A 26,318-nucleotide genomic window follows, 5' to 3' on the forward strand; every position below is an offset into this window, starting at 1 on the left:
CAGATGCAATCCTTTATAGATTATAGGATGAACTTTCCATTTCTAACAAAAAATTAGTTAAATGATGTCAGAATTTTGATACAGATTGTATTGAATCTATAGATTATTTTGGGGACTTTTGAGATATATGATGGTTCCAATCCATAAACACAGGATGTCTTATTATTTACTTCAAGCTTCTAATTTCTTTCAACAGGCTTTGTAGTTTTCAATACAATATATATAATAATATAGTTTTATCATAAATGGATGTTGAATTTTGTCAAAGGCTTTTTCTGCATCTATTGAGATAATCATATGGATTTTATCTCTCAATTTGTAAATGTGGTGTATTACATTGATTGATTTGTGGATATTGAAGAATCCTTGCATCCCTGGGATAAAGCCCACTTGATCATGATGTATGATCTTTTTCATATGTTGTTGGATTCTGTTTGCTAGCATTTTGTTAAGGATTTTTGTATCTACGTTCATCAGTGATATTGGTCTCTAGTTTTCTTTATTTGTGACATCTTTGTCTGGTTTTCATATTACGGTGATGGAAGCCTCATAGAATGAGTTTGGAAGTGTACCTTCCTCTGCAATTTTCTGGAAGAATTTGTGTAGGATAGGTGTTAGCTCTTCTCTAAATTTTTGGTAGAATTCAGCTGTGAAGCTGTCTGGTCCTGGGCTTTTGTTTGCTGGAAGATTTCTGATTACAGTTTCGGTTTCTGTGCTTGTGAGGGGTCTGTTTAGATTTTCTATTTCTTCCTGGCTCAGTTTTGGAAAGTTACACTTTTCTAAGAATTTGTCCATTTCTTCCAAGTTGTCCATTTTATTGATATATAGTTGTTGATAGTAGTCTTTTATGATCCTTTGGATTTCTGTGTTGTCTGTTGTGATTTATCCATTTTTGTTTCTAATTTTGTTGATTTGGTTCTTCTCTCTTTGTTTCTTGATGAGTCTAACTAATGGTTTGTCTTTTTTATTTATCTTCCCAAAAAACCAGCTTTTAGTTTTGTTGATTTTTGCTATGGTCTCTTTTGTTTCTTTTGCATTTATTTCTGCCCTGATTCTTAAGATTTCTTTCCTTCTACTAACCCTGGAGTTCTTCATTTCTTCCTTTTCTAGTTGTTTTGATGTAGAGTTAGGTTATTTGTTTGATTTTTCTCTTGTTTCTTGAGGTAAGCCTGTATTGCTATGAACCTTCCCCTTAGCACTGCTTTTACAGTGTCCCATAGGTTTTGGGTTGTTGTGTTTTCATTTTCACTCATTTCTATGCATATTTTTATTTCTTTTTTTATTTCTTCTGTGATTTGTTGGTTATTCAGCAGCATGTTGTTCAGCCTCCATATGCGGGAATTTTTAATAGTTTTTCTCCTGTAATTGGCATCTAATCTTACTGCATTGTGGTCAGAAAAGATGCTTGGAATGATTTCAATTTTTTTGAATTTACCAAGGCTAGATTTATCGCTCAGGATGTCATCTATTCTGGAGAAGATTCCATGTGCACTTGAGAAAACGGTGAAATTGATGGTTTAGCGGTGAAATGTCCTATAGATATCAATTAGGTCTAACTGGTCTATTGTATCATTTAAAGTTTGTGTTTCCTTGTTAATTTTCTGTTTAGTTGATCTATCCATAGGTGTGAGTGAGGTATTAAAGTCTCCCACTATCATTGTGTTATTGTTAATTTTCCCTTTCATACTTGTTAGCATTTGCCTTACCTATTGTGGTGCTCCTATGTTGGGTACTTATATATTTATAATTGTTATATCTTCTTCTTGGGTTGATCCTTTGATCATTATGTAGTGTCCTTCTTTGTCTCATTTCACAGTCTTTGTTTCAAAGTCTATTTTACTTGATATGAGTATTGCCACTCCTGCTTTCTTTTGGTCTCTGTTTGTGTGGAATATTTTTTTCCAGCTCTTCACTTGTAGTCTGTATGTGTCCTTTGTTTTGAGCTGGGTCTCTTGTAGACAACGTATATATGGGTCTTGTTCTTGTAGCCATTCAGCCAGTCTTTGTCTTTTGGTTGGGGCATTCAACTCATTTACATTTAATGTAATTATTGATAAGTATGATCCCGTTGCCATTTACTTTGTTGTTTTGGGTTCAAGTTTACACACCCTTTCTGTGTTTCCTCTCTAGAGAAAATCCTTTAGCATTTGTTGAAGAGCTGGTTTGGTGGTGCTGAATTCTCTCAGCTTTTGCTTGTCTGTAAAGCTTTTGGTTTCTCCTTCATATTTGAATGAGATCCTTGCTGGGTACAGTAATCTGGGCTGTAGGTTTTTTTATTTCATTACTTGAAATATGTCTTGCCATTCCCTTCTGGCCTGAAGAGTTTCTATTGAAAGATCAGCTGTTATCCTTAGGGGAATCCCTTTGTGTGTTAGTTGTTGTTTTTCCATTGCTGCTTTTAGTATTTGTTCTTTGTGTTTGATCTTTGTTAATTGGATTAATATGTGTCTTGGGGTGTTTCGCCTTGGGTTTATCCTGTTTGGGGCTCTCTGGACTTCTTGGACTTGTGTCACTATTTCCTTCCCCATTTTAGGGAAGTTTTCAACTATTACCTCTTCAAGTATTTTCTCATGGTCTTCCTTTTGTTTTCGTCTTCTGAGACTCCTATGATTTGAATATTGGGGCATTTCACATTGTCCCAGAGGTCTCTAAGGTTGTCCTCATTTCTTTTGATTCTTTTTTCTTTTTTCCTCTCTGTTTCATTTATTTCTACCATTCTATCTTCTACCTCATTTATCCTATCTTCTGCCTCCGTTATTCTTCTGTTGGTTCCCTCCAGAGTGTTTTCAATCTCATTTATTTCATTATTCATCATATATTGGCTCTTTTTTATTTCTTCTAGGTCTTTGTTAAACCTTTCTTGCATCTTCTCGATCCTTGTCTCCAGCCTATTTATCTGTAACTCCATTTTGTTTTCAAGATTTTGGATCATTTTCACTATCATTCGGAATTCTTATCAGGTAGATTCCCTGTTTCTTCCTCTTTTGCTTGGTTTGGTGGACATTTATCCTCTTCCTTTACCTGCTGGGTGTTTCTCTGCCTTTTCATCTTGTTTATATTGCTGTGTTTGGGGTGGCCTTTCCATATTCTGGCAGTTTGTGGTTCCTCTTTATTGTGGAGGTTCCTCGCTGTGGGTGGGGTTGGACAGGTGGCTTGTCAAGGTTTCCTGGTTAGGGAAGCTTGCGTCAGTGTTCTCGTGGGTGGAGCTGGATTTCTTCTCTCTGGAGTGCAATGAAGTGTCCTGTAATGAGTTTTGAGATGTCAGTGGGTTTGGTGTGACTTTGGGCATCCTGTATATTGAAGCTCAGAGCTATGTTCCTGTGTTGCTGGAGATTTTTGTATGGTATGTCTTGCTCTGGAAGTTTTTGGCCCTTGGGTGTTGCTTGGTTTCAGTGTAGGTATGTAGGCATTTGATGGGCTCCTATCGACTAATGTTCCCTGGAATCAGGAGTTCTCTGGTGTTCTCAGGATTTGGACTTAAGCCTCCTGCCTCTGCTTTTCAGTCTTATTCTTACAGTAGCCTCAAGACTTCTCCAACTATACAGCACCAATGATCAAACATCTAGGTTAATGATGAAAAGATTCTCCTCAGTGAGGGACACCCGGAGAGCTACACAAACGGAGAAGAGAAGAGGGAGGAGGGAGATAGAGGTGACCAGGAGGAGAAGAAGGGGAATCTACAGGGGAGAGCACAAACTAGCCAGTAATCACTTCCCTATGTACTCTCCACAGTCTGGATCCCTCAGAGATGTTCACGGAGTTACACAGAGAAGAGAAGAGAGAATAAGGAGACAGAGGTCGCCAGGAGGATAAAAGAGGGAATCAAAAGGAGAGAGACAATCTAGTCAGTAATCAGTTCCCTCAGTGTTCCCCACAGCCAGGAACACACAAAGAGATTCACCGAGTTGGGTAGAGAAGACACGGGGGAGGGAGGAGATAGTGGCGACCTGTGGAGAAAAATGAGAGTACAAAGGGGGAGAGAGCAATCCAGCCAGTAATCACGCTCCCAAGTAAAAAAGGGTACTGAAGACTAGGTTCTTAAAGGTACAAAGTTGATAACAAATACCAAAAAGGAAAGATTAAAAATCTAGGGTAGAGGTTAGATTCTCAAACATACAATATTAATGAAAAAAACAAAGTCACAACAATTATAAAATATATGTATATATGATGTTTGCTTTAAGAATAGGGTCTTTTTTTTTTTTTGCAAAGTAATAGTAAGTTATAAAAATTAATATTAAAGGAGTAATAGAGGACTTAAAATTTTTTAAATTAATTTAAAAAATGATAATAGTAAAAGCATATCTAGGACTTTCTCTGGTGTTGTTGTGGACAGTGTGGGGTCAGTTCACTTTCAAATAGTTCCTTGATCTGGCTTATACTTCTGAAGACCTATATATAAGGCCCCTTTCTATGTAGTCGGTGCTAACTGCAGGGTTTTAATCTATTGCACCTGTCACTTCCAAAGCAGTTCCCTCTGTTCATTTTAGCTTCTTCCATTTGCTGGTCTCCTCAGTGTCTAATTTCCGCCCTGACACAAGGGGGCGAAGGTGGTCTCTTATCTAGGCTCACTTGTTCAGTCGTGCTGTGGGGAGGGAGGAGCACTGCAAACAAATATCACTGGCGTGTGTGGGGAGCGCTCGCAGTGTCTGGGCCACACTGGGTTTGCCCCTGCTCACGGCGTGTGCGCTTTCATTGTCTACACTGCTCAGGCTCCAGGTTGGTCTGCCAGGAACTGTCTTGAGGCGGGCCCTGGGTTGCCTGCACTTCCCAGGTCTAAGGCACTCAGGTCAGGTTCTCGAGTACTCCACAAAGGTGCAGACTCGGTTGGGCCTGCGTTTTGTGCCCTTCCCAGATCCAAGCAGCTCAGGTGACCAGGTGCTTGGCGAACACAGTCGCCCCCAGTTTGGGGCTGCGTCTTATCACCTCCCCCATCCCAGCCACTCAGTTTTCTGGGTGTACACCTGGCACGCCTTCTCAGGTGTGTCGTGTGTCCCTTCTGGGGAGCTGATCTCTGACTGGGACCCTCCCAGCAGATGTCGATAGTCCAGAATCCCAAGAAGTCTTGGTTAGCAATGAAGCCTGCTTGCAGTTTGGTAGAGGATGCCTCTCTGGGGCCGTGATTGCCCCCTTCCAGCTCTGGCTGCCCTTGCCTGCCTGTCTCTGGTGGGGGATGGGCCGGTCCGCAGCCAGCTAGCTCTGCTCAGTCCTTTGTTCTGTGAGCGGGCCTGGTGGTGTCTTAGCTTAGGGCTTTTTGTGGAATCACAGGATAGCTATCCCACAGTCTGGGTTGCTATCTCAATTTAGTTCCCTCAGGTTGCCCTCGGGGCATTCAGGTCTAGTCCTTACCCTAAGCAATGCAGCCCGCACCTCCCTGTCCAGTGCCCTCTTGCTAGTGGAGGATGCAAGTCGGGGCTGCTTCTCCGCTGGGGGTTGCCGTTAGGCACATAATCTGTGGGTTTTAATTATTTATTCATTTTTCCTCCTGGTTATGTTGCCCTCTGAGGTTTCAAGGCTCACCACAGACTTGCCAGTGAGAGTGTTTCCTGGTGTTTGGAAACTTCTCTCTTTTTTAAGAGATCCATCCCTTCCCAGATGGATCTCCATCCCTACCTCTTTTGCCTCTCTTTTTATCTTTTATATTTTTTCTTACCTCCTTTCAAAGACAATGGGCTGACTTTCTGGTTGCCTGATGTTCTCTGACAGCGTTCAGAAGTTGTTTTGTGGAATTTGCTCAGCGTTCAAATGTTCTTTTCATGAATTTGTGGGAGAGAAAGTGGTCTCCCTGTCCTATTCCTCCACCATCTTAGGACCGCCCCCCTGGAATTAACTTTTTAATGGTATGAGTTTCATAACTTTTTGTGAGGTCCACCTTTGGCATATGTTTATATAGTTGTCCCATCATCACTTATTGAAAAGATTATTCTTTCCCCAGTGACTTGTACTGACATTCTTGTTAAAATAAGTTACCATCAATAAGTGTTTATGTCTGACTTCTTGGCTCTTCCAGTCCTCTATCTTGATTTATGTTGTATTTTAGTAAATTTGACTTTGGAGACTTGACTCTACCAATTTGTGCTTGTCAAGATCTTTCAACTACTTTGGATCCCATGAAGTCCTGTGTAAATTCAAAGATATGCCTGTCAATTTCTGAGAAAAATTAACTGAGATATTGATAAGGACTGTATTGAATCTACAGGTCAATTTGGTGGAATGCCGCCATATTAATTGTATTATCTTCTGACCCATGAACACTATTGCTTTGAGTCTTCTCTGACTTCTTTTGATGATCTTTTATAGTTTTTAGTGTAAAAGTTGACTACTTTCTAACAAGGTATTATTTTTCACACTTCTCAGAATTGGATTAACCAGTAATCCACATAATTTGCTGTCCTGAATGATGAAGAAAATTCTGAACTGTCATCTTTGTAGGGGAAAAAAAGACAATTTTTCATGTTTTTTACAAGTAACTCTTCATGGAACCACTGTGGAAGAAAGCATGAAGGGAATGTCTGATATTCAGATTGCTGGAGAATTTTAGTTTTCTGCTCCACATGGTATGCTCACTTCACTCCCAACATAGTCAAAGAGTCATGACCCAATTCCCCAGTTTCCTTGGATTAAATCACTTGCTTCAACCTTTTTGCCTACAAAGTTCCTGTAATTGAAGGTCTATGACAAAGAAATCGAGCTTCAGAAGTCTATCTTAGGCAGAGCGTCCCCATGGGCTCAGCGGTTCTGGCCTCGCTGCGTGGGGAGGGCGCCAGGAGGGGACGGCGGTGGGCGTCCTGGCAGCTCTGATGTCGTGCTGAGGACGATGGAGAAGTTTTTGGGAATAGCATTTCTTGGAATTGGTCTCTGGGCGTGGAATGAAAAAGGAGTTCTGTCCAACATCTCTTCCATCACCGATCTCGGCGGCTTTGACCCGGTTTGGCTCTTCCTCGTGGTGGGAGGAGTGATGTTCATCCTGGGATTTGCTGGGTGCATTGGAGCTCTGCGAGAAAACACTTTCCTTCTCAAGTTTTTTTCTGTGTTCCTGGGAATTATTTTCTTCCTGGAGCTCACTGCTGGGGTTCTGGCATTTGTTTTCAAAGACTGGATCAAAGACCAGCTGTATTTCTTTATAAACAACAACATCAGAGCATACAGGGATGACATAGATTTGCAGAACCTCATAGACTTCACCCAGGAATATTGGCAGTGCTGTGGGGCTTTTGGAGCTGATGATTGGAACCTAAATATTTACTTCAATTGCACAGATTCCAATGCAAGTCGAGAGCGATGCGGCGTTCCCTTCTCCTGCTGTACTAAAGACCCCGCGGAAGATGTCATCAACACGCAGTGTGGCTATGATGCCAGGCAAAAACCAGAAGTCGATCAGCAGATTGTCATCTACACGAAAGGCTGTGTGCCCCAGTTTGAGAAGTGGTTGCAGGACAACTTAACCATTGTGGCTGGTATTTTCATAGGCATTGCCTTGCTACAGATCTTCGGGATCTGCCTGGCCCAGAACCTGGTGAGTGATATCGAGGCTGTCAGGGCTAGCTGGTAGAGCGCCTGCTACAGCCACTTCCAGACACTGGACAGACCCAGCCTTCCTGACCCTCCAGTGCGCCCACCTGATACCCATGCTGCATGGACTCTGATCTCAGAGGCATCCCGCAATCCCAACTGATGGAGCTGCCAAGAACTTAGTTTTCTTGCGGGGGGAGGTAAACTGGGAAATGCTGCTCACTGACAGAATTAAAAAATAACCAGTATGAAAGTCAAAAAAAAAAAGAAGAAGTCTATCTTAAAATGTAGTAAGATAGGAAATAAGGTCAAACCCTACACGGAGGGTAAACAACGGATATGGTTTCCCAAGATTTTTCTGGATTATGTCCTAAAAAAAACTTGAGTCACAGGCAACCTAGGGCAGTTGGTCTCCATACATGTATGCTTCAACTTCACTCTCTATTTTTAAAGATTACTAACATTTTCATTAGAAAAGTATATTTTACTACTCACCATGCGCTGCACTAAATTAAGAGAGATTAAGATTCTAATTTCACAGAGTTTACATGATAAATAAAATGCTTTATCAGAGTAAAATCAGAACCCTGTGATTCTTATATCTTATAAGCTGAACTGGATAAAAAAAAAATTGTATATTGTTACTGCACAGTTTTGTTTTGTTTACATATATAACAAATTAGTTCTTTCTCAGAATGTTACCTAAGCAAGATCTAAACCAAAAGATTTCACCTACAATAAATGTCCTACAAACACCCACTGACCCCTTTGTAGCTCTTTAAACCAAATGGGAAATGACTGGAAATGATCATAATATAATAAATTTAAAATGCCCTTCAGGTGTTGTTGTTTGTCAATAAGTCATGTTCAGCTCTGTGGACTGCAGCCCACCAGGTTCCTCTGTCCATGGGATTTCCAAGGCAAGAATACTGGAGTGGATTGCCATTTTTTTCTCTGGGGGATATTCCCATCCCAGGAATCAAACCCATATCTCCTGCACTGGTAGGCAGATTCTTTATCACTGTGCTACCTGGAAGCCTCATCAATGTTGTTCAATTGATATGCCATGTCTGACTATTTGCGACCCCATTGACTGCAGCCTACCTCACCATCTCCTGGAGTCAGAAGATGTCCCTCACCATCCTGTTCCTCACCATATCCTGGAGTTTGCCCAAGTTCATCTCCACTGAATTGGTTTGTCATAGCTTTCCTGACAAGTAGCAGTCGTCTTCTAATTTCATGGCTGCAGTCACTATTCACAGTGATTTTAGAGCCTAAAAAGAGGAAATATGTCACTGCTTCCACTTTTTCCCCTTATATTTGCCATGAAGTGATGGGACCAGATACCATGATCTTAGTTTTTTAATATTGAATTTTAAGCCAGCTTTTTCACTCTCCTCCTTCACCTTCATCAAGAGACTGTTTAGTTCCTCTTCACTTTCTGTCATTAGAGTGGGTATCATCCACATATCTGAGGTTGTTACTATTTCTCCCCCAAAACTTAATTCCAGCTTGTAACTCATCCAGCCTGGCATATAGCATGATGTGTTCTGTGTATAAGTTAAGTAAAAAGAGTGACAATAAGCAGCCTTATAAACTGTCACAATCATTTCTCAATCCTGAATCAGTCAATTGTTCCATACAGGGTTCTAACATTTGCTTCTTGACCCCCATTCAGGTTTCTCAGGAGCCAAGTAAGATGATTCATTATTCCCATCTCTTGAAGAGTTTTCCAGTTTGTTACAATCCACACAGTCAAAGGCATAGTCAATGAAATAGAGGTAGATGTTTTTCAGGAATTTCCTATCTTTATCTATGATCCAGCAAATGTTGGTAATTTGATCTCTGGTCACTCTGCCTTTTCTAAACCCAACTTGAACATCTGGAAATTCTCAGTTCACGTAATGCTGAAGCCTAGCTTGAAGGATAGATATTAGTAAAATACCAGTCAAAAAATATAGAAGATATAACAGAAATAGATCGTGATAACTTTTCAGTATTTAGTAAATCGCCACTAAATGCACTAGGAGAAATTTTGTTGATAGGTCAATCCCACAAAATTTTGCAAGAGATTACTGATTAATTACAAGGAACAATGTGTTTTTTTTAATAACGTTAGATTAGACAGCCACCTAATGAACTAATGATCAATCTCAACATTAAAAATATCAGTGTGACATTGGATATTTCCTGATAAGACATGCATTTAAAGCATCTCATTTGTGATAAATAAAGGATTGTGACAAATACATCTATCCGAAAGCTAATCCAGCCTTTACCCCAAGGTTTGGCAAACTACAACTTTCAGGGAAAATCTGGAAAGCTGCCTGTCTGTGTAAATAAACTCTTATTTGATCCTAACCACACCATTCACTGGTTCATTGCCCATAGCTGCTTTCAGTTTACAATATCAAGTTGAGCAAGACCACAAAGCCAAAAATATTTACCTTCTGGCCCATTCTAGACAAAGCTTACAGGAACCTGTTCTTTGAGACCAGGTTTTCAGTACACATGAAATACAGGGGAAAGGCACACAAGCTAAATGACATCATGAGGAAACAATCAGGCAATTACAGATTATAGGAAACTCTTCTAATATCAGTATCCTTGTAAAAGATTCATAAGGCTAGATCAAAGTGCCAAAAGTGACTTGACAATCAAATTCAATGTCAGTTTTAGTAGGACTCTGGTTTGGATATATGCTATAAAATATTCTGACGACAGTGGGGATAATTTGAGTATGCATCAGATATTTAAAGTTACTTATGAAACTTATGGTTTTCTTGGGTGAAATAATAGTATTATAATTATATAGAGCATATTCTATAAAATCTTCAATATTTCATGAAGATGTACTGAAAATCAAGTATTAGCAGGAAAATATACATATGTGTATATGTATTGTGAAATATTTCATAATGTGGCACTATGTTGAAAACTGTGGTTTCAAGATATAGCTTATACAAGATTTTAGTCTGTCATTGTACCAAATTCTCTCCATTTAAAATTACAATTAGATCTATCATAAAAATAAACAAATTTATAATCAGTTATTAACTCCTTAAAAATATATATGCTCATGAATTTTTAAGTAGACAAAAAAAGTCTTTTTTAATAGAAAACTAACTTAGTAAATAGATACCTTATAAATATATGAATTTGCATGGCTATACGCTGATGGTTTAAAGTTTAAAACTTAGAAATAAAACAAAATTATTCAAATATAGAAGAAAATAGAGAATACTTACAGTTCTGGCTAGAAAATAGAAAATGGAAACGGGTAGCACCACACTAGTAATGAGAAATAATCATACAAACTACAAAGTCATGTCTTTCCTTGAACCCAGAGAGAGCTGATAGACAACAAAGAAGCCTAAACTCTAAGAAAAGATCATGCACAAAGATACCATCAGGAACACTGGTTCACATATACAGTGCACACACACACACAAAAAAATGATATGACTCTTACAGAAATGATTAAGAGGATTCATCTTAATTTTCTTAATTAAAGAAAGTGCTCTCAGCTTTTCACTGTTAAGTACGTTGCTAACTGTAGGTTTGTCTTATATGGCCTTTTTCACAAAACTAAAACAGAAAAAAGTTAATTTGTATGAAACAGCAAGAGCAATCTTGAGAAAGAAAACAGAACTAGAGGGATGAGGGTCCCTGAAATCAGACTATACTAAAAATCTACAGTTACTAAAAGCAGTATGCTACTAGAACAAAAACAGAAATATACCCCCAATGGAACAGGGTAGAAAGTCCAGAGATAAACTCACACACCTGTGGTTGTGTACTCTATGAAAAAGGAGGCAAAAATATACAATGGAGAAGAGACAGTCTCTTCAGTAAGTGGTGCTGAGAAACTGGACAGCCACGTGAAAAAAACACCATTCAGAAAAATTAACTCAAGTGGTTTAAACACCTAAATGTAAGGCCAAATAGTATGACTCTTAGAGGAAAACATAGGCAGAACACTTCTTAATGTAAATTGTAGCAATATCTTTTTTGACCCCTGGTGGTCCAGTGGTTAATGCTGGAGAAGTGGGTTCAACCCCTGGTCAGGGAACTATGATTTCACATGCTGGGGGCAACTGAGCCCACATGCAACTACTGAACCCACGTTGCAGCGAAATATCCCACATGATGCAATAAAGATCCCACATCCCACCACAAACTGTAAGATCTGACATAGCCAAATAAACGGACAAAAAAAAAACATTTTTCAAAAAAACGACCATTTCAGAACAGGAGAAAATATTTTCCAGAGAAGCAATCCACAAGGCATTAATCTCCAAAATATTCAAACAGCTCATGCAGGTCAATACTAAAATAAAAGAAAAAAAAATGGGCAGAAGATCTACATAGCTATTTCTCCAAAGAAGATATGCTCAGGCACTTCAGTCACATGGGGCTCTTTGCACCCCCATGGACTACAGCCCACCAGGCTCCGCTATCCATGGAATTCTCCAGGTAAGAATACTGGAATGGAATGCCCTCCTCCAGGGGATCTTCCCAAATCAGGGAGTGAACCTGGGTCTCCTGCATTGCAGGTGCATTCTTTAACCGCTGAGCCACCTGGGAAGCCTACCCCACATACCCCACATAGAGATGGCCAAAAAGACATGAATGATGCTCAACATCACTAATTATTAGAGACATGCAGATCAAAACTACAAAGAAGTATCACCTCACACTGGTCAGGATGGCCATCACCAAAAATTCTACAAACAACAAGTGCTGGAGAGGATGTGGAGAAAAGGGACCCCTCCTACATGTTGGTGGGAATGTAAACTGGTACAGCCACTATGGACAACAGTATGGAGATTTGGGGGTGTCAGTGGCACTAAGGAACAGCACAGAAGCACTTCATCAGGGGAATGGAGGACAAGGGAAGAGTGAAGGGAATAGGACATCGGTGTTGTCATGTCCAAGAGATGTAGCGTGAAGAGCTCAAGCTTTAGAACTAGAGGACACCAGTGATCACTGCCTTTCCACCTAGCTGGGAAAGGGTCATATGAGGACACAGTGAGAATGGGGCCAGGTACAAGCCCAGAGAGAGCTTTCATCAGAAACCACCCCTACCAGTACTTGATCTTGGACATCCAGCCCCAGAACTGTGAGAAAATAAGTTTCAGCTCTTTGAGACACTCGGTCTATATTTTGTTGTGGCAGCTCTAGCAGAATTGATAATCATGGCCATATAGAAAACAGTAAAAGTTAAAAAGTGCAAACAAAGAAAATTATCATAATTCCATCACACAGACTTCCAGAAAATTTCAGGGATATATTTTTCTTATTTTTAAAAACATATTAAGAATATTTTCTTTCATCATCAAATATGGATCTCAGAATATGTTGAGCTTTGTAGAATAATGAAATCCTTAGTTTTAGACCTGCCACGGTTTAGAGATGCTGGAGTGACATGACGGAAATCTTTGTGGTGTTGGAATACTGATAGATCTTGGTTGCATTGACAGTTGCAGGAATCTACAAATATGAAAATGACATGGAATTACACACACACATTGTACCAATGTCAGTTTCTTCATTTAAATATTGGACAATCATTATATAAAAATGTAATCTTTGTGGGGAAATGAGTGAAGATTACACAGGACCACTTGGCACTATTTTGCAACTTCCTCTTAATCTATATTTCAAAATAAAACTTAAAAATAAAAAAGTCTGAGTTCTCTGAGCTTGCAGTACCTCTCTCCTCCCCTGGGAGGATTCTTGGCTTTTTTTACCCAGCATGGCCCCCATCAGTCTTCACTTCCACCACAAGCTAAGAAACCAAAGAAAGCAAGGCGGACTCCTGCCTCCAGGCCAGATGAAGCATCTGCTTCTTCAAATTTGCTAAAGGAAGAAAAAGAATAGCAAGAAGCAAGTGAACATGTTGACGAAGTGCAAAGTGAGATAGACTTAATGAACAAGCCAGTGAGGAGATTTTGAAAGTAGAATAGCAATAGAACAAACTCCACCAACCATTTTTTCAAAAGAGGTCAGAATTGATGGCAAAAATCCCAAAATTTGGGGTAACAACATCTGATAACCATCCACAAGTGTCTGCACAGCTTGGGGAGGAGAATGAAGAGGCACTACATTATTTGACAAGAGTCAAAGTGACAGAATTTGAAAACATTAAATCAGGTTACAGAATAGATTTTTACTTTGATGAAAACCCTTACTTTGAAAATAAAATTTTCTCCAAAGAATTTCATCTCAATGGAAGTGGTGATCCATCTTCAAAGTCTACTGAAATCAAATGGAAATCTAGAAAGGATTTGATGAAATGATCAGGTCAAACACAGAATAAAGCCAGCAGGGAGAGACAGCATCAGGAACCAGAAAGCTTCTTCACCTGGTTTACTGATCATTCTGCTGCAGGTGCAGATGAGTTAGGAGAGGTAATCCACAGATGATATTTGCCAAATCCATTACAGTACTACTTGGTTCCTGACATGGATGATGAGGAAGAGGAAGGAGAAGAAGACAACGATGATGAAGAGGAAGAAGGATTGGAAGATATTGATGAAGAAGGGGATGAGGATGAAGGTGAAGAAGATGAGGGGGAGGAAGGAGAGGAAGATGAAGAATAAGATAGATGACTAATGAAAGGAACACTAATGGATTCCAACCTTTTTTTATTTTCTCCAGTCCTTGGGAGCAAGTTCCAGTCTTTTTTTTTTTTTCCCCCTTTTCTCCTCTTGTTCTCTGTCACCCTGTTTTTAAAGTCTCTTTTCTCCTTTATACCATGGTTCACAACTTATTTGGCGGGGGGGAATACCTTGAGCAGAATTCAATGGGTAAAGAATCTCTACCCACTTCTGTTCCAAATTCATTTTTATCCCTTGTTGCCTCAACAAAATCTTTATGAAATCAATACCACCATGCTCTGTGGGAAAAAAACAAAAAACCTTCTGCTCCCTTAGCTCTGCTGGAAACTGGAGGGTGCTAGGCCCCTGTGTAGTAATGCATAGAATTCTAGCTTTTTTCCTCCCTTCTCTGTATAATGGGCTCAGAGATTACACTCTGTCTCTATATGAATATGGACAGTTAGCATTTACCAACATGTATCTGTCTACTTTCTCTTGTTTAAAAAAAGAAAAAATACTTTCAAAATGGGGTTTATAGAAGGTTAGCAAAGGGTGGGTTTCGGATGTTTGGGTGGGTTAAGTGGGCATTTTGATAACATGGCTTCTCCTTTGGCATGTTTAATTGTGATGTTTAATGGAAATCCTTGCAGTTTAAGATGACACTTTCAAAATAAAATTATCTCCTAATGATGACTTGAGCCCTGCCACTTGATGGGAGAATCAGCAGAACCTGTAGGATCTTATTTGCAATTGAAATTCTCTATTGTAATTTTGCTCCTGTTTATTTGTAAACTTTTCTTTTTGTTTCACTGGAAAGGAAAGACGATGCTGTTTTAAATGTTCAAAGTGTACAAGTTGCTTGGTTACAATAAAACCAAATGTGTACACAAAAGAAATTTTTTAATCTGTTAATGTTATGCCCGATGTCCGAATCCCCAAGCGGGAAGAGAGAAGGCCTCCAAGACAATGCAACTCGCAGGAAGGGAAGTTTATTACTGACTCGAGCCAGGACTCTCCGCCCGCAACCAACGCAGTGGTGCGAGTCAGAGAGCCCCGAGCCCAAGCTGTTACACAAATTTATAGGGTGAGAAGCGGATTGGTTACACGTTTGCAAAGCAATTTCATTGGTCAATACTTTCGCGCGCGCGGGACTTTCCTGGGGGTTTCCGCCCCGTTCCTAATTTCCTAATTGGCAAACATCGGTGAAAGCTAATTGGTCCTAATTGGCAAACAGTGGTCATTGTTAAGCGAAAACTACCTGATAGTAGGAAGGCCTACTCCTAATCTAAGTTGTGTTACTTCTGCTCACCTCACATTCCCCCCTGTCTGTTGTTCAAGTAGAGGAATCTTCCTCTTTTCCATCTTGGGCCGCTGACACTATAAGTGGACCCAGGAGGGTGGAAATTAAGGTAGTCGAAAACAAGACTCAAACCATCTCTGCTAGGCTTCCCGTTCTCTCTTTCTAATCAAGACCACCTCAGACAAGGAAGTCAAAGACTTCTCTAAATGACTGCTTGATTCTCTTACCACTCTTTTATGGTGTGCATAGAAACCTCGCAGACCCTACCCTGTTGAAAAATCAAGTCATCTACAGCAGCTCATAGGGAGGAAAGCCCTTGGCCTTGCAGAGATAGTAAAGCTTGGTTCACCCATATCTGAGGTACTTGGCCCTGTGGGTTGCGCCACACTCGGGTCTACCAAAACCACTGTAGTGCAGTCAGAACACTTCCATACACCTCTAAATCCAAGTCTCTTGAGGATCTGAGAGGCACTGCTACCCTTCTCCTTATTCAACACAGACACCACGGAATCGGCAAAGCAGGCAAACTTCATGGTATCTGTCTCATCCAAAGAGGAGCAACCCCCCTTGTAGAACGCCTTTAAGCCTTCTTCCTTATACATTTTGGGAGCTGCATCCCTCAGAGTGTTACCATAACCTGGTTGGGTTTGAATTTGAACTTTAGCAGCTTCCATAGCCTCACTCAGAGCCTCACTAGGGGAGTTCTTGAACCCCTGTAGGAGGCGGGTCCAAGTTAATTGTCAGCAAAGAATTCAGCACTGGCAGAGGCAGCCAAATACAGTGATGTGTGCCACAGATAGGCATTTTCCTCTCCAAGCATGTACTTCATAAAAGCCAAACTTGCAGAGCCCCTGCAGGGAGTAGCCAATGAGGGTCGGGGCCCATCCTTTGGCCAAACCACGGAAACCATTCTCTTTGAGTGTAACTGAAAATCCATTAAGAATGCCCTTGTACTTCTGTGGGTCCACCTGCATACGGCATTTCACTAAATCCAGAGGAACAACAGCAGTGTGTGTCAGACCACAACTTAAGACCCCACCAAAGCCACACAATGCATAAAACTTCACGGAGCCATATTCGGCGGCTCCAGCTTTCCTTTGCCCATCTCTTACATAGCTGCTCCCATCGGTGAACCATACTAGCTCACTGTTGTCTAGGGGTACATCAGTTAAGTCTTTTTGTGCCGCCAGGGCCTCAGCCAGTATCTTGCTGCAATCATGGAGTAACAAACAGCTGGAATGGCTTATTTGGGTTAAGCAGGGCAAGGGCTGGGGCTTCTAGTAGGGCCCGTCTGAGTGTCTGGAAAGCCTGTTTCATTGGCTCAGTCCAAGTCCAGTTTGGGGTCTCTTTACTTCCCTCATACAAGGGCCGAGCCTTCTCAGCAAACCCCATGATCCACAGTCTGCAATATCCAACAGTCCCCAGAAACACTCTCACCTGGCAGGGGGTCTTGGGCCTTCATGGCCTGGGTTAGCCACCTTTGCCCCTGCCTGATCTTATACCCCAAACAGGTGACCTCTTGCTGGGCTATTAATTGTGTAGCAAAAGGACCTCTGGGTGGCAGGTCCTCACTCAGAGCCTCTTGAACCTCTGTGGGATTACCGGTTGGCCTTCCCTCTCGGCCCACTCAAAGGCAAATATCTCCTGGCTCTGGGCCACCAGGGGTAGGCTGAAAAAGGCATCTTTCAAGTCCAACACAGTGTACCAAGTGTACTCAGGCAGCAAACTGCTCAGGAGGGTATACGGGTTAGAGACAGTGGGGTGTATGTCACTCACCCATTTGTTGACTTCTCGCAGGTAATCTGTCCCCCCCTGGCTTCTTAGTAAGGGGGTGTTCCAAGGGGATTGACACCGCTTGAGAATTCCGGCATCCATGAGACGTCGAATGTGGGGAGTGATCCCCCGCCGAGCTTCCTGGCTCATGGGGTACTGTCTCACCCTCACAGGAGTTGCCTAGGCCTTTAGATCGATGACGACTGGATGTCTGTTTGGCCAGTCCCATCCCTGCCGTTTCAGCCCAGGCCAACGGGTATTTATTCATCTCTTAAGGCTAGGGATCCAAGTCCATCCATGACTGTCATTCTCCCAGCTCTGTAGGCTTAACTGAATAAAACCCAATGGCTTCTCCTTTCTTCCACAAAATCTTAGCTATGACACAGGAATGGGATCTCATTTCTCTCCATTTCCTGCTTTAACCACTCTCTCCCCAAGAGTTCTCACCTGCTTAAGCCCCTCTCTAGAAGGGACAGAGGTGTTCACAATATAGCCCACCACTGATCAGCAAGGTAAAGTGCCACAGCTGTGAGTAATCTTCAGCAGAATTTTCCAGTTCCTCATGACTGCAATTCTACTTTTCCTTACCCAGGACTTGGGGAGGGGTGCTGAGTCTTGACTCCCCTAGTCACTGTCTTCCCCCGCATATAGAACTCGAGTTCCAGGGGAGATTCTCTCTCACTGGGTCGTACCTCTCCTCAGGTCCCTCTTAGGGCACTCATTTTTCCAGTGCCCCTGTTCTCTGCAGTAGGCGCACTGATCTTTCTTTAGGGCCTGCCTTTTCGGTTTCTGTTTTTCTCCCATCCAGGTTCCCTCAATTCTGTTCCGGCTTTTATCCCTGCAAAAAGAATCTGGGCTAGCTCCCTCTGGTTCTTCCGGTTTTCCCTCGTTCTATCTTTCCTGATCTTCTCAGCTAATTCCCTTTCCTCCTGTCGAATTCGTTCTTCCCTTTCTTCTGGGGTCTCCCTATTATTAAATACCTTTTCAGCTGCTTTCAATAAATCCTGTATCGTCTGTTCTCCCAATCCCTCTATCTTTTGTAATTTCTTCCTAATATCTGGGGCTGCCTGATTTACAAATGCTAACAGGACTGCAGCACATGACTCCTCAGCCTGGGGGTCCATAGGTTTATATTGCCTGAAAGCTTCCATTAGCCTCTCTAGGAAGGCTGCCAGGCTCTCAGTGGGCTCTTGCCTTACTAAATCGGCTTTCTTGCTGTGGCCCGCAGGCCAGCCATCAGAGTCTGGCGGTACAGTCGGAGATGCTCCCTACCTTCCGCTCGCTCAAAATCCCAGTTAGGCCGCAACAGAGGAAACCCCTTGTCCACGAGATGAGGCTGGGCGGTTGGCCTCCTGTCGGCCCCTGGGACCCGTTTCCACGCTTCTGCCAGAATTTGCTCCTGCAACAGCTGCTGACAATCATAGTGAAAGGAGAGTTTCACCTGGTTGGGCTCTAGTTACTGAGGCTCACTTATTGTAGGGCCTTCAGAGTCCGCCAGAGTGTAGCCCTGGCCAGGACTCATCAATTGCCCCACAACCATTCGCCTGTTCACTGAAACTCCTGCCTGCCTGCCTGAAAAGAGTCTAATTAAAAACCAGAGACAATGCTGGCACACACACAAACACGGACAAACACGGAGAGCCAAAGACAAACACACAGACAGACAAACATCAGCCGACAACACAGCACTGGGTTTTCGGGCCCCCTGACCAGACCAGACTTGGGATCAGGAGAGGAACTCTCCTTCCCACAGAGCTGGCTGCCTTCCAGTGCGCTCGCTGGCCTCGGCCTTACGCTGGCTAGAGAAAGCTTTCTCCTGTGCCAGATACCTCCCTGCTTTACAGAAGGGCCCCGGTTTTACTCTGGACTTCCTGTCCTGCCTGAGACAATGCCAGCACACACACAAACACGGAGAGCCAAAGACAAACACACGGACAGCTGACAACACAGCACTGGGTTTTGGGGCCCCCTGAGTTTTCCTGAGCACCGGTGCTATTATCTATCCTTCCCCTCTGTCCTGGAAGTGTTCTCTTCCCCCGGCAAAGGGATCCCAGGCGAGCCCCCAAATGTTATGCCCGATGTCCGAATCCCCAAGCGGGAAGAGAGAAGGCCTCCAAGACAATGCAACTCGCAGGAAGGGAAGTTTATTACTGACTCGAGCCAGGACTCTCCGCCCGCAACCAACGCAGTGGTGCGAGTCAGAGAGCCCCGAGCCCAGGCTGTTACACAATTTTATAGGGTGAGAAGCGGATTGGTTACACGTTTGCAAAACAACTTCATTGGTCAATACTTTCGCGCGCGCGGGACTTTCCTGGGGGTTTCCGCCCCGTTCCTAATTTCCTAATTGGCAAACATCGGTGAAAGCTAATTGGTCCTAACTGGCAAACAGTGGTAATTGTTAAGCGAAAACTACCTGATAGTAGGAAGGCCTACTCCTAATCTAAGTTGTGTTACTTCTGCTCGCCTCACAGTTAATATATAGCAAATAAATAATTCTATATTCACTCTGAACCAAGGTCTTCATACATGCAAAAAGACAAATAAAATGAATCTTCATGTTTGATATAGGAGGTCTTCATATATCAAAACAATATAAAAACCACTTTTGAAGAGTCTTGCAGTACAAATACCAGTAATGCTATGCAAATGCTTAGAAATTTAAAAAAAAAAAATGCTTAGAAATTTCAGAGAAGTAATCATCAGGCAAAACAGGGGAAAGAAACATCCAGACCAGTGATTTCCCATTAGATTATGAAAAGCAGCATGCGTGTGTGCCAAGTCGCTTCAGTCATGTCTGACTCTTTGTGACCCTATGGGCTGTAGCCTGCCAGGCTCCTCTGTCCACAGGATTTTCCCGGCAGGCCATGCCCTCCTCCAGGGAGTCTTCCCAACACAGCTATCGACCTCATGTCTCTTCAGTCTCCTGCGTTGGCAGGTAGGTTCTTTACCACTAGTGCCACCCAGAAGAGCCCCGTGAAAAGCAGAAGTCATACTGAAAGCCAGAAGTCCCTCCCCCACACACAGAGGAAGATAAGACATCTTCTGTGGCTGGGCTTGCTGGTCTCTGCACCATGAGAAACAGGTATCTAAGTCTGCTTTCAGGTAAGTAGAATTGTAACGATGGAGTCAGACAACTAAAGCTGTCTGAGAATTTTCTCTGTTCTTTACTTTTAGAGGCTTTTGCTTTGTTTCTGGTTTTCCCACTATCTTTACAAAGGAAAGCAGGGAAGGAATTTAAGAAGGGTATTAACTCAATTATGTTAAGTTCTCAAAGGAGAAAATTGGTGAAGCTTTTAATTAGTTAATTAATTTATATTTTTGGTTGTGCTGGGACTTCACTGTTGTACATGGGCTTTCTCTGTTTGCTGTGCATGTGGGCTCCTCTTGGTTGCAGTGCACGGGCTTCTCATTTTTGTGGCAACTCTCTCTTTTTAAAAACTTCTTATTTCATATTGGCATATAGCTGATTAAGGGATAGGCTAGCCACTCCAGTATTCTTGGGCTTCCATTGTGGCTCAACTGGTAAAGAATCGCAAGCAATGTGGGAGACCTGGGTTTGATCCCTGGGTTGGGAAGATTCCCGGGAGAAGGGAAAGGCTACCCACTCCACTATTCTGGCCTGGAGAATGTCATGGACTGTATAGTCCATAGGGTCCAAAGAGTCGGACACAACTGAGCAACTTTTACTTTTACTTTTCATAGCCGATTAACAATGTTATGATAGTTTCAGGTGGACAGCAAAGGGACTCAGCCATACATTTATACGAATCCACTCTCCTCCAAACTCTGGTGGCTCCTGTGGTTGCAGAGCATGGGCTCTAGGTGTGTGGGGTTCAGTAGCTGTGGCCCATGGGGTAAAGTTGTTCCACAGCATGTGGGACCTTCTGGACCAGGAATCGAACCTGTATCCCCTGCATTGGGAGGCAGATTCTTGCCTATTGGACTACCAGGGAAGTCCCAAGTTGGTGAAATGTATTCCTAGTGAAACTTAACAAAGATTTCTAATTTTACCACATGTATTAGCCCAGGTTCTCAAGAGGAACAGAACCAATAGGATGAATCTATAGAGGTGAGAAAGGATTTTATTTAAGAAACTGATTCATGAGATTGTGGAGGTTGGAAAGTCCAAAAATCCCAAGGACCAGCAGCACACTGGAAACCCAGGATGACCTGATGTTGCATCTCATGTTTGAGGGCCTCCAGAAGTGATTTTTTTTTTTCTTCAAAGAGGTCAATTTTTTTTTTCCTCTTAGGCCTTCAACTGATTGGATGAAGTTCACCCAGATTATGGAGGGTAATGTGCTTTATTCAGAGTCTACTGATTGAAATGTTAACTCAGAAACAGACTCACTGACTTAGGAAATAAGTTTATGATTATGGGGGGAAGGGGGGGATGAGAGATAGATTGGGAGTTGGGGATTCACATGTACCCACTGCTATATTTAAAATAGATAATCAACAAGAACCTACTGCCTAGCACAGGGAACTCTGCTTAATATTCTGTAATAGCCTAAATGGGAAAAAAATTTGTAAAAGAACAGATACATGTATATGTATAACTGAATCACTTTGCTATACACCTAAAAGTAACACAACATTGTTAATCAACTATGGTCCAATATAAGATAAAGATGAAAGAAATGATTTTTCCTACCAAACGATGCTAGTTCATGTAACACCTTCACAGCAATGTCTAGAATAGTGTGGGACCAAATATGTGGGTACAGCGGCCCAGCCACATTGCTACATAAAATTAACCATAATATCAACTAAACCTTATTAGTCTTCAGTCATCTAAAACTGCAGTAAAGCTCATGCTATTATGCTATTACTGCCATTGCAGTAAATCAAACCAGTCAGTTCTAAAGTAAATCAATTCTGAATATTCACTGAAAGGACTGATGCTGAAGCTGAAGCTCCAATACTCAGGCTACCTGATGCAAAGAGCTGACACTCTGGAAAAAACCCTGATGCTGGGAAAAACTGAGGGCATGAGGAGGAGAGGGCAATAGAAGAGGAAATGGTTAGATAGCATCATTGACTCAATGGATGTGAGTTTGAGCAAACTCTGGGAGGTAGTGGAGGACAGAGGAGCCTGATGTGCTGCAGTCTACAGGGCCACAAATAGTTGGACATGACTTAGCAACTGAAGAACAACAGCTCATTTTTCATTGGTGAAATTGTGCTTCAAAGGACAGGTGGCATTTCCAAAGACACGTGGCCACCAAGTGAAAGTTTGTATGCAGACTTGGGTCTTCAAATCCATTCTCCACCAGGATCCTCTGTCACATAACAGTGTTGAAATGGCAGTACCACCTGGAAGAGGAATTCTTTTTTATCTTTGCCCAAGAAGAAAGATCCTGTAAGGCACACAGCTCTGAAAAGAATTTCTTAGGGTTCATCTGCTCACTTGGATGGGATGACAGACTGGGTACTGACTGTAGGGTAGACTTCAACACTTTACAGCCACACTGGTTTCATATCACAAAGCCTACTGCTGTCAGAGATTCATTTCAGGGTTGGACTGAGACTGAGGGGAGGAGCTGTGACCTCAGTGCACTACAGAAAGGTCAGGAGCTCATCTGCAGGGAACCACAGCAGCCACGGCTGCTGAACCTAGAGAGGCCGCTTATCCAGGGGAGACTGGATCTACCTGCAGATACCTTAGTTCTCATATCTACCTGTCCTCACCCTCTCCTGATTCCAAGGTTCCATGTCCTGCTGACATCATCATGAGGGAGGGCTTGGACTGTCTAACTCCAAACTTGGACTGTCTAACTGCAATATCCATGCTCTTTCTATGTGTCCTGAAACATGTAACTTCAACAGGAGAAACCATCCTGGAGAGAAATCCAGAGAGATTTCAGCCACTGCCAGAGGACAAAGAACCTGAGTATGGGCAAAGGCACCCCATGCCAAGGACTTTCTTCCCTCTTCAAATATGCCCCTCATTTGGGAGAGGTTGGAGTTTCTAAGATGTGTCCTTGTCATCAGCTCTCTGTGTATACTCTGTCCCTTTACATCTAGCACCTGTGGTTCCATGAGGGCTGTGCCTGTCAGTAACTGATTCTTTGGGGAGTCCCAGGAGATGCAGGGGAAAGGCAGAGCCCTCGGTTCTGTGCAAAGCACAGGAACCTTGGGGAGGCTGCTGGAAAGTGGTGGGCAGCAGGGACACCACCATCTCCCCAGGAGGCAATGGCCACATGGAAAGGGTTGAAACTGAAGCTCCATTTTCCTATCTTTGTCATCTCTGTCTTTCTGCCCCAGGACTCTTGGTGCTGCTGCTGTTTCCAATGGGACCTACAGCCCAGAACAGTAAAGGTGAGTCTGGGGGAAGGTGGAGAATGCATGCCAGGGTCTGGGTTCTCTCACCAACAAAGGAGAGAAGGAGACTTATTTTTCAAGTGAGGTTCAGAAATGGTTCTCTGGGAACAAGAGAAGTTGTTTCTTCTCCCCAAGTGCCCAGAGTGTTCTGAGCTCTTCCCCTTTGGATAGCATCATCTCTCCCCCTTCCTCCCTCCCTTCCCCCCATTCATGCTTCCTTCTTCTGCCCATGGACCCCCAGATGACAGCTTTCTTTCATTCTATGGAACTTCTGATGATGGTCTCCATCCCCATCTCTGCCCCCCACAGCCTGTGCTCTGCGGTGCCCTCCGAAATCCTCATGTGTCAATGGCAACGCCTGCCGCTGTGATCCAGGATTCATTTCTTCCTCTGGGGACATCTTCACGGACCCCTTGGAGAGCTGTGATGGTACGGAGACTTGGGGTGGTGGCAGGACATGCAGAGAATGTGTGGTACAGCCCAGTACCCATGGGAGACATGGGTATTCAATGGGTGCCTCAGGCTTTGTCCTCAGAACTGTCAAGCACAGAAAAAATAAAAACAAAAAGATACAAAGGTGGAGAGATGAGACATGACTAATCCTGGCTTCCTGGAGAGGAGCTAGATCTCCAGGAGTCTGAAGTCTGGGCCTCGGTTTGTCCTTTCAGGACTGAGGAGGGAGATGCAGAGCTTCTACCCACTCCCCACTTCAGCACTGCCCATTGTGTCCCAGTCTGGGGTGCCAGTCAGAGGGCTAGGAAGATCAGAGCTGACTGCACAGGCTTCAGGGATGGCTTGTTCCAGCTGCATCCTAGACTCAGCGGTATTGACCAAGAGTCTAAATCTTTCCAAAAAGACATGGATTATGTATCAGGCCCAGTGCTGCAGAGTCAGGTAGGGGATGGGGATCTCTGTCTTGAGGGGACACACATCTTTGGGAGCTGACCCTTTGCCTTGTTGTGTTCCAGACATCAATGAGTGTGGGCCACCCTCACCAGTGTACTGTGGAAGTTCAGCAGACTGCCAGAACACAGAAGGGGGATACCACTGCACATGCAGCCCAGGATTTGAGCCTACTTCTGGGGCAACAATATTCCGTAATGAGAGTGAGAACACATGTCGAGGTAAGAATGATGCTGCATTTTCCGCCTCTCATTCTTGAGGTTTCAGGTCCAAAATGCTGAGTCATATCTGAAGCACCCAGGGGACAGGACCTTGGTTACAGGTGTAGCACCCAGGTCTGAGTTGGGACAGTTTACAGGTACCTGTCCCACCTGCACAGAGAGACAGATGATACGAGCCAGGGACCCAGGTCCTGGCTTTGCCACCTGAGAGCTGCATGTGTGACACTGGCCAGGATACTTATTCAGAAATCACTGTTAACATGGGAGATGTGATAATATTATTGTGATTTTCTGTTTCCTTTTTTAGGTATGCCTATCTAGCACAAATAAAACCAAAAGCAGCTTTGTCAAGATCACTATGTGATCTGGACAAGTTGCTTCACCTCTCTCTGTGCCCCAGCTTACCTAACTATAATCTCTGTGCCCCAGCTTATCTAACAATAAAAAGTTGGGGGGAATTATGGTGTTTACCTCATAGAATTGCTAAAAGGTATATGAGGTCACAAAGCACAAAACACTGATGGCTGCTGGGCTTTTAAATTATGGTCATCATGATCTAACACATCCTCTCCAGGATGGGCATCCCTGGGGGCTGTGCCCAGGGTGGGTGCTCAGGAGCAGCTGTCCTGGTCCATCCCCTCCTTCACCAGGACCAGGAGGAGCATGGCCTCCACACATCACCAGGCTTTGCCCCACTTCCAGGGGGAGCAGGCAAGTAGAGAAAGGGGCAGGGGGTCAGAAGTGGGTCAGACAGGACTCCAGAGAGGGGTCCATGAAGAGGGATAGACCTGAATACTGCGGATGGGGAGGGGAGGAGAGTGAGGGTGAGAGGTGAGAAGGATGCTGAGCTCAGGGTTCAGAGGACTCTGAAGAGTGTTATTTGACCCACCCCGCTGCAGGGAGAAAAGCCAGCAACCTTGGGGCCCAGTCCCTTCCCTCCTGCCCTGCAGACAGAGGGCAGCAGAGCCTCCCTGGTGGGAGGGAAGAGGGGACCTGCACCTGTGTGGAGTCTCTGCCAACCCGTAGCAGCCTCAGTGGGTGGCTGTTGTGCTTGAACTCATGACCTGGTCAGATGACAGAGCCTTCATTAAATTAGTAAAGGTCCCTCATCTGCAGGCCGACTGTGTGTTTGGGGAATGGAGATTGAGTCAACGTTCTTCCCCCAATTTGTGTCATTGGCCAGATACTCTTGTGCAGTGAGCAACCTGCACAACTGCATGTGGTGATCATTGATCCTACTCAGTGTGTCTGTACTAAGCGGGCTGCTCACCCATTGTTGTGAGACCCTCCAGAGACATAGATGTAGAAGACTAAAGTGGGAGAGGACCTCAACAGACCTCAAGGTGGATGACAGGGAGATAGCCGCCTGCTGGTTGGCATCAAAACCTTCTGCCTGAAGACCTAGATCTGAGACAGGCTTAGCTGGATTGTATTTTTTTTTTTTTCAGTTTTTTTTTATTTTTTTTTTTTCCAGTGGGTTTTGTCATACATTGATATGAATCACACACCATGGATTTACACGTATTCCCCATCCCGATCCCCCCTCCCACCTCCCTCTCACCCGATTCCTCTGGGTCTTCCCAGTGCACCAGGCCCGAGCACTTGTCTCATGCATCCCACCTGGGCTGGTGATCTGTTTCACCATAGATAGTATACATGCTGTTCTTTTGAAATATCCCACCC

The 26,318-nt window shown here is 43.3% G+C and overlaps 1 protein-coding gene and 2 pseudogenes across 2 annotated transcripts in view; all 3 read left to right on the top strand.

The window, feature by feature from the left end:
• The window catches only part of LOC122440967, a 9,188-nt pseudogene extending 1,423 nt beyond the window's left edge, over positions 1–7,765 (top strand). Inside the window, exon 3 of the transcript XR_006269167.1 lies at positions 6,671–7,765. The product of XR_006269167.1 is annotated as an uncharacterized LOC122440967 (transcript). The remainder of the gene's footprint in view (positions 1–6,670) is intronic.
• An 875-nt stretch (positions 7,766–8,640) lies between these two features.
• LOC122440969 lies at positions 8,641–14,151 on the top strand (annotated as a pseudogene).
• Positions 14,152–20,223: 6,072 nt separating this feature from the next.
• ADGRE2 (adhesion G protein-coupled receptor E2) overlaps positions 20,224–26,318 on the top strand; it is a 75,017-nt gene continuing 68,922 nt past the window's right edge. The window contains exons 1-4 of the mRNA XM_043467103.1: positions 20,224–20,289; positions 23,455–23,508; positions 23,821–23,940; positions 24,480–24,635. Coding sequence (XP_043323038.1) covers positions 20,259–20,289; positions 23,455–23,508; positions 23,821–23,940; positions 24,480–24,635 — 361 coding nt within the window. The 5' untranslated portion in view covers positions 20,224–20,258. The remainder of the gene's footprint in view (positions 20,290–23,454; positions 23,509–23,820; positions 23,941–24,479; positions 24,636–26,318) is intronic.

Source organism: Cervus canadensis, chromosome 4 (assembly GCF_019320065.1).
Source record: "Cervus canadensis isolate Bull #8, Minnesota chromosome 4, ASM1932006v1, whole genome shotgun sequence".
In the NCBI taxonomy this organism is placed as follows: Eukaryota; Metazoa; Chordata; class Mammalia; order Artiodactyla; family Cervidae; genus Cervus; species Cervus canadensis.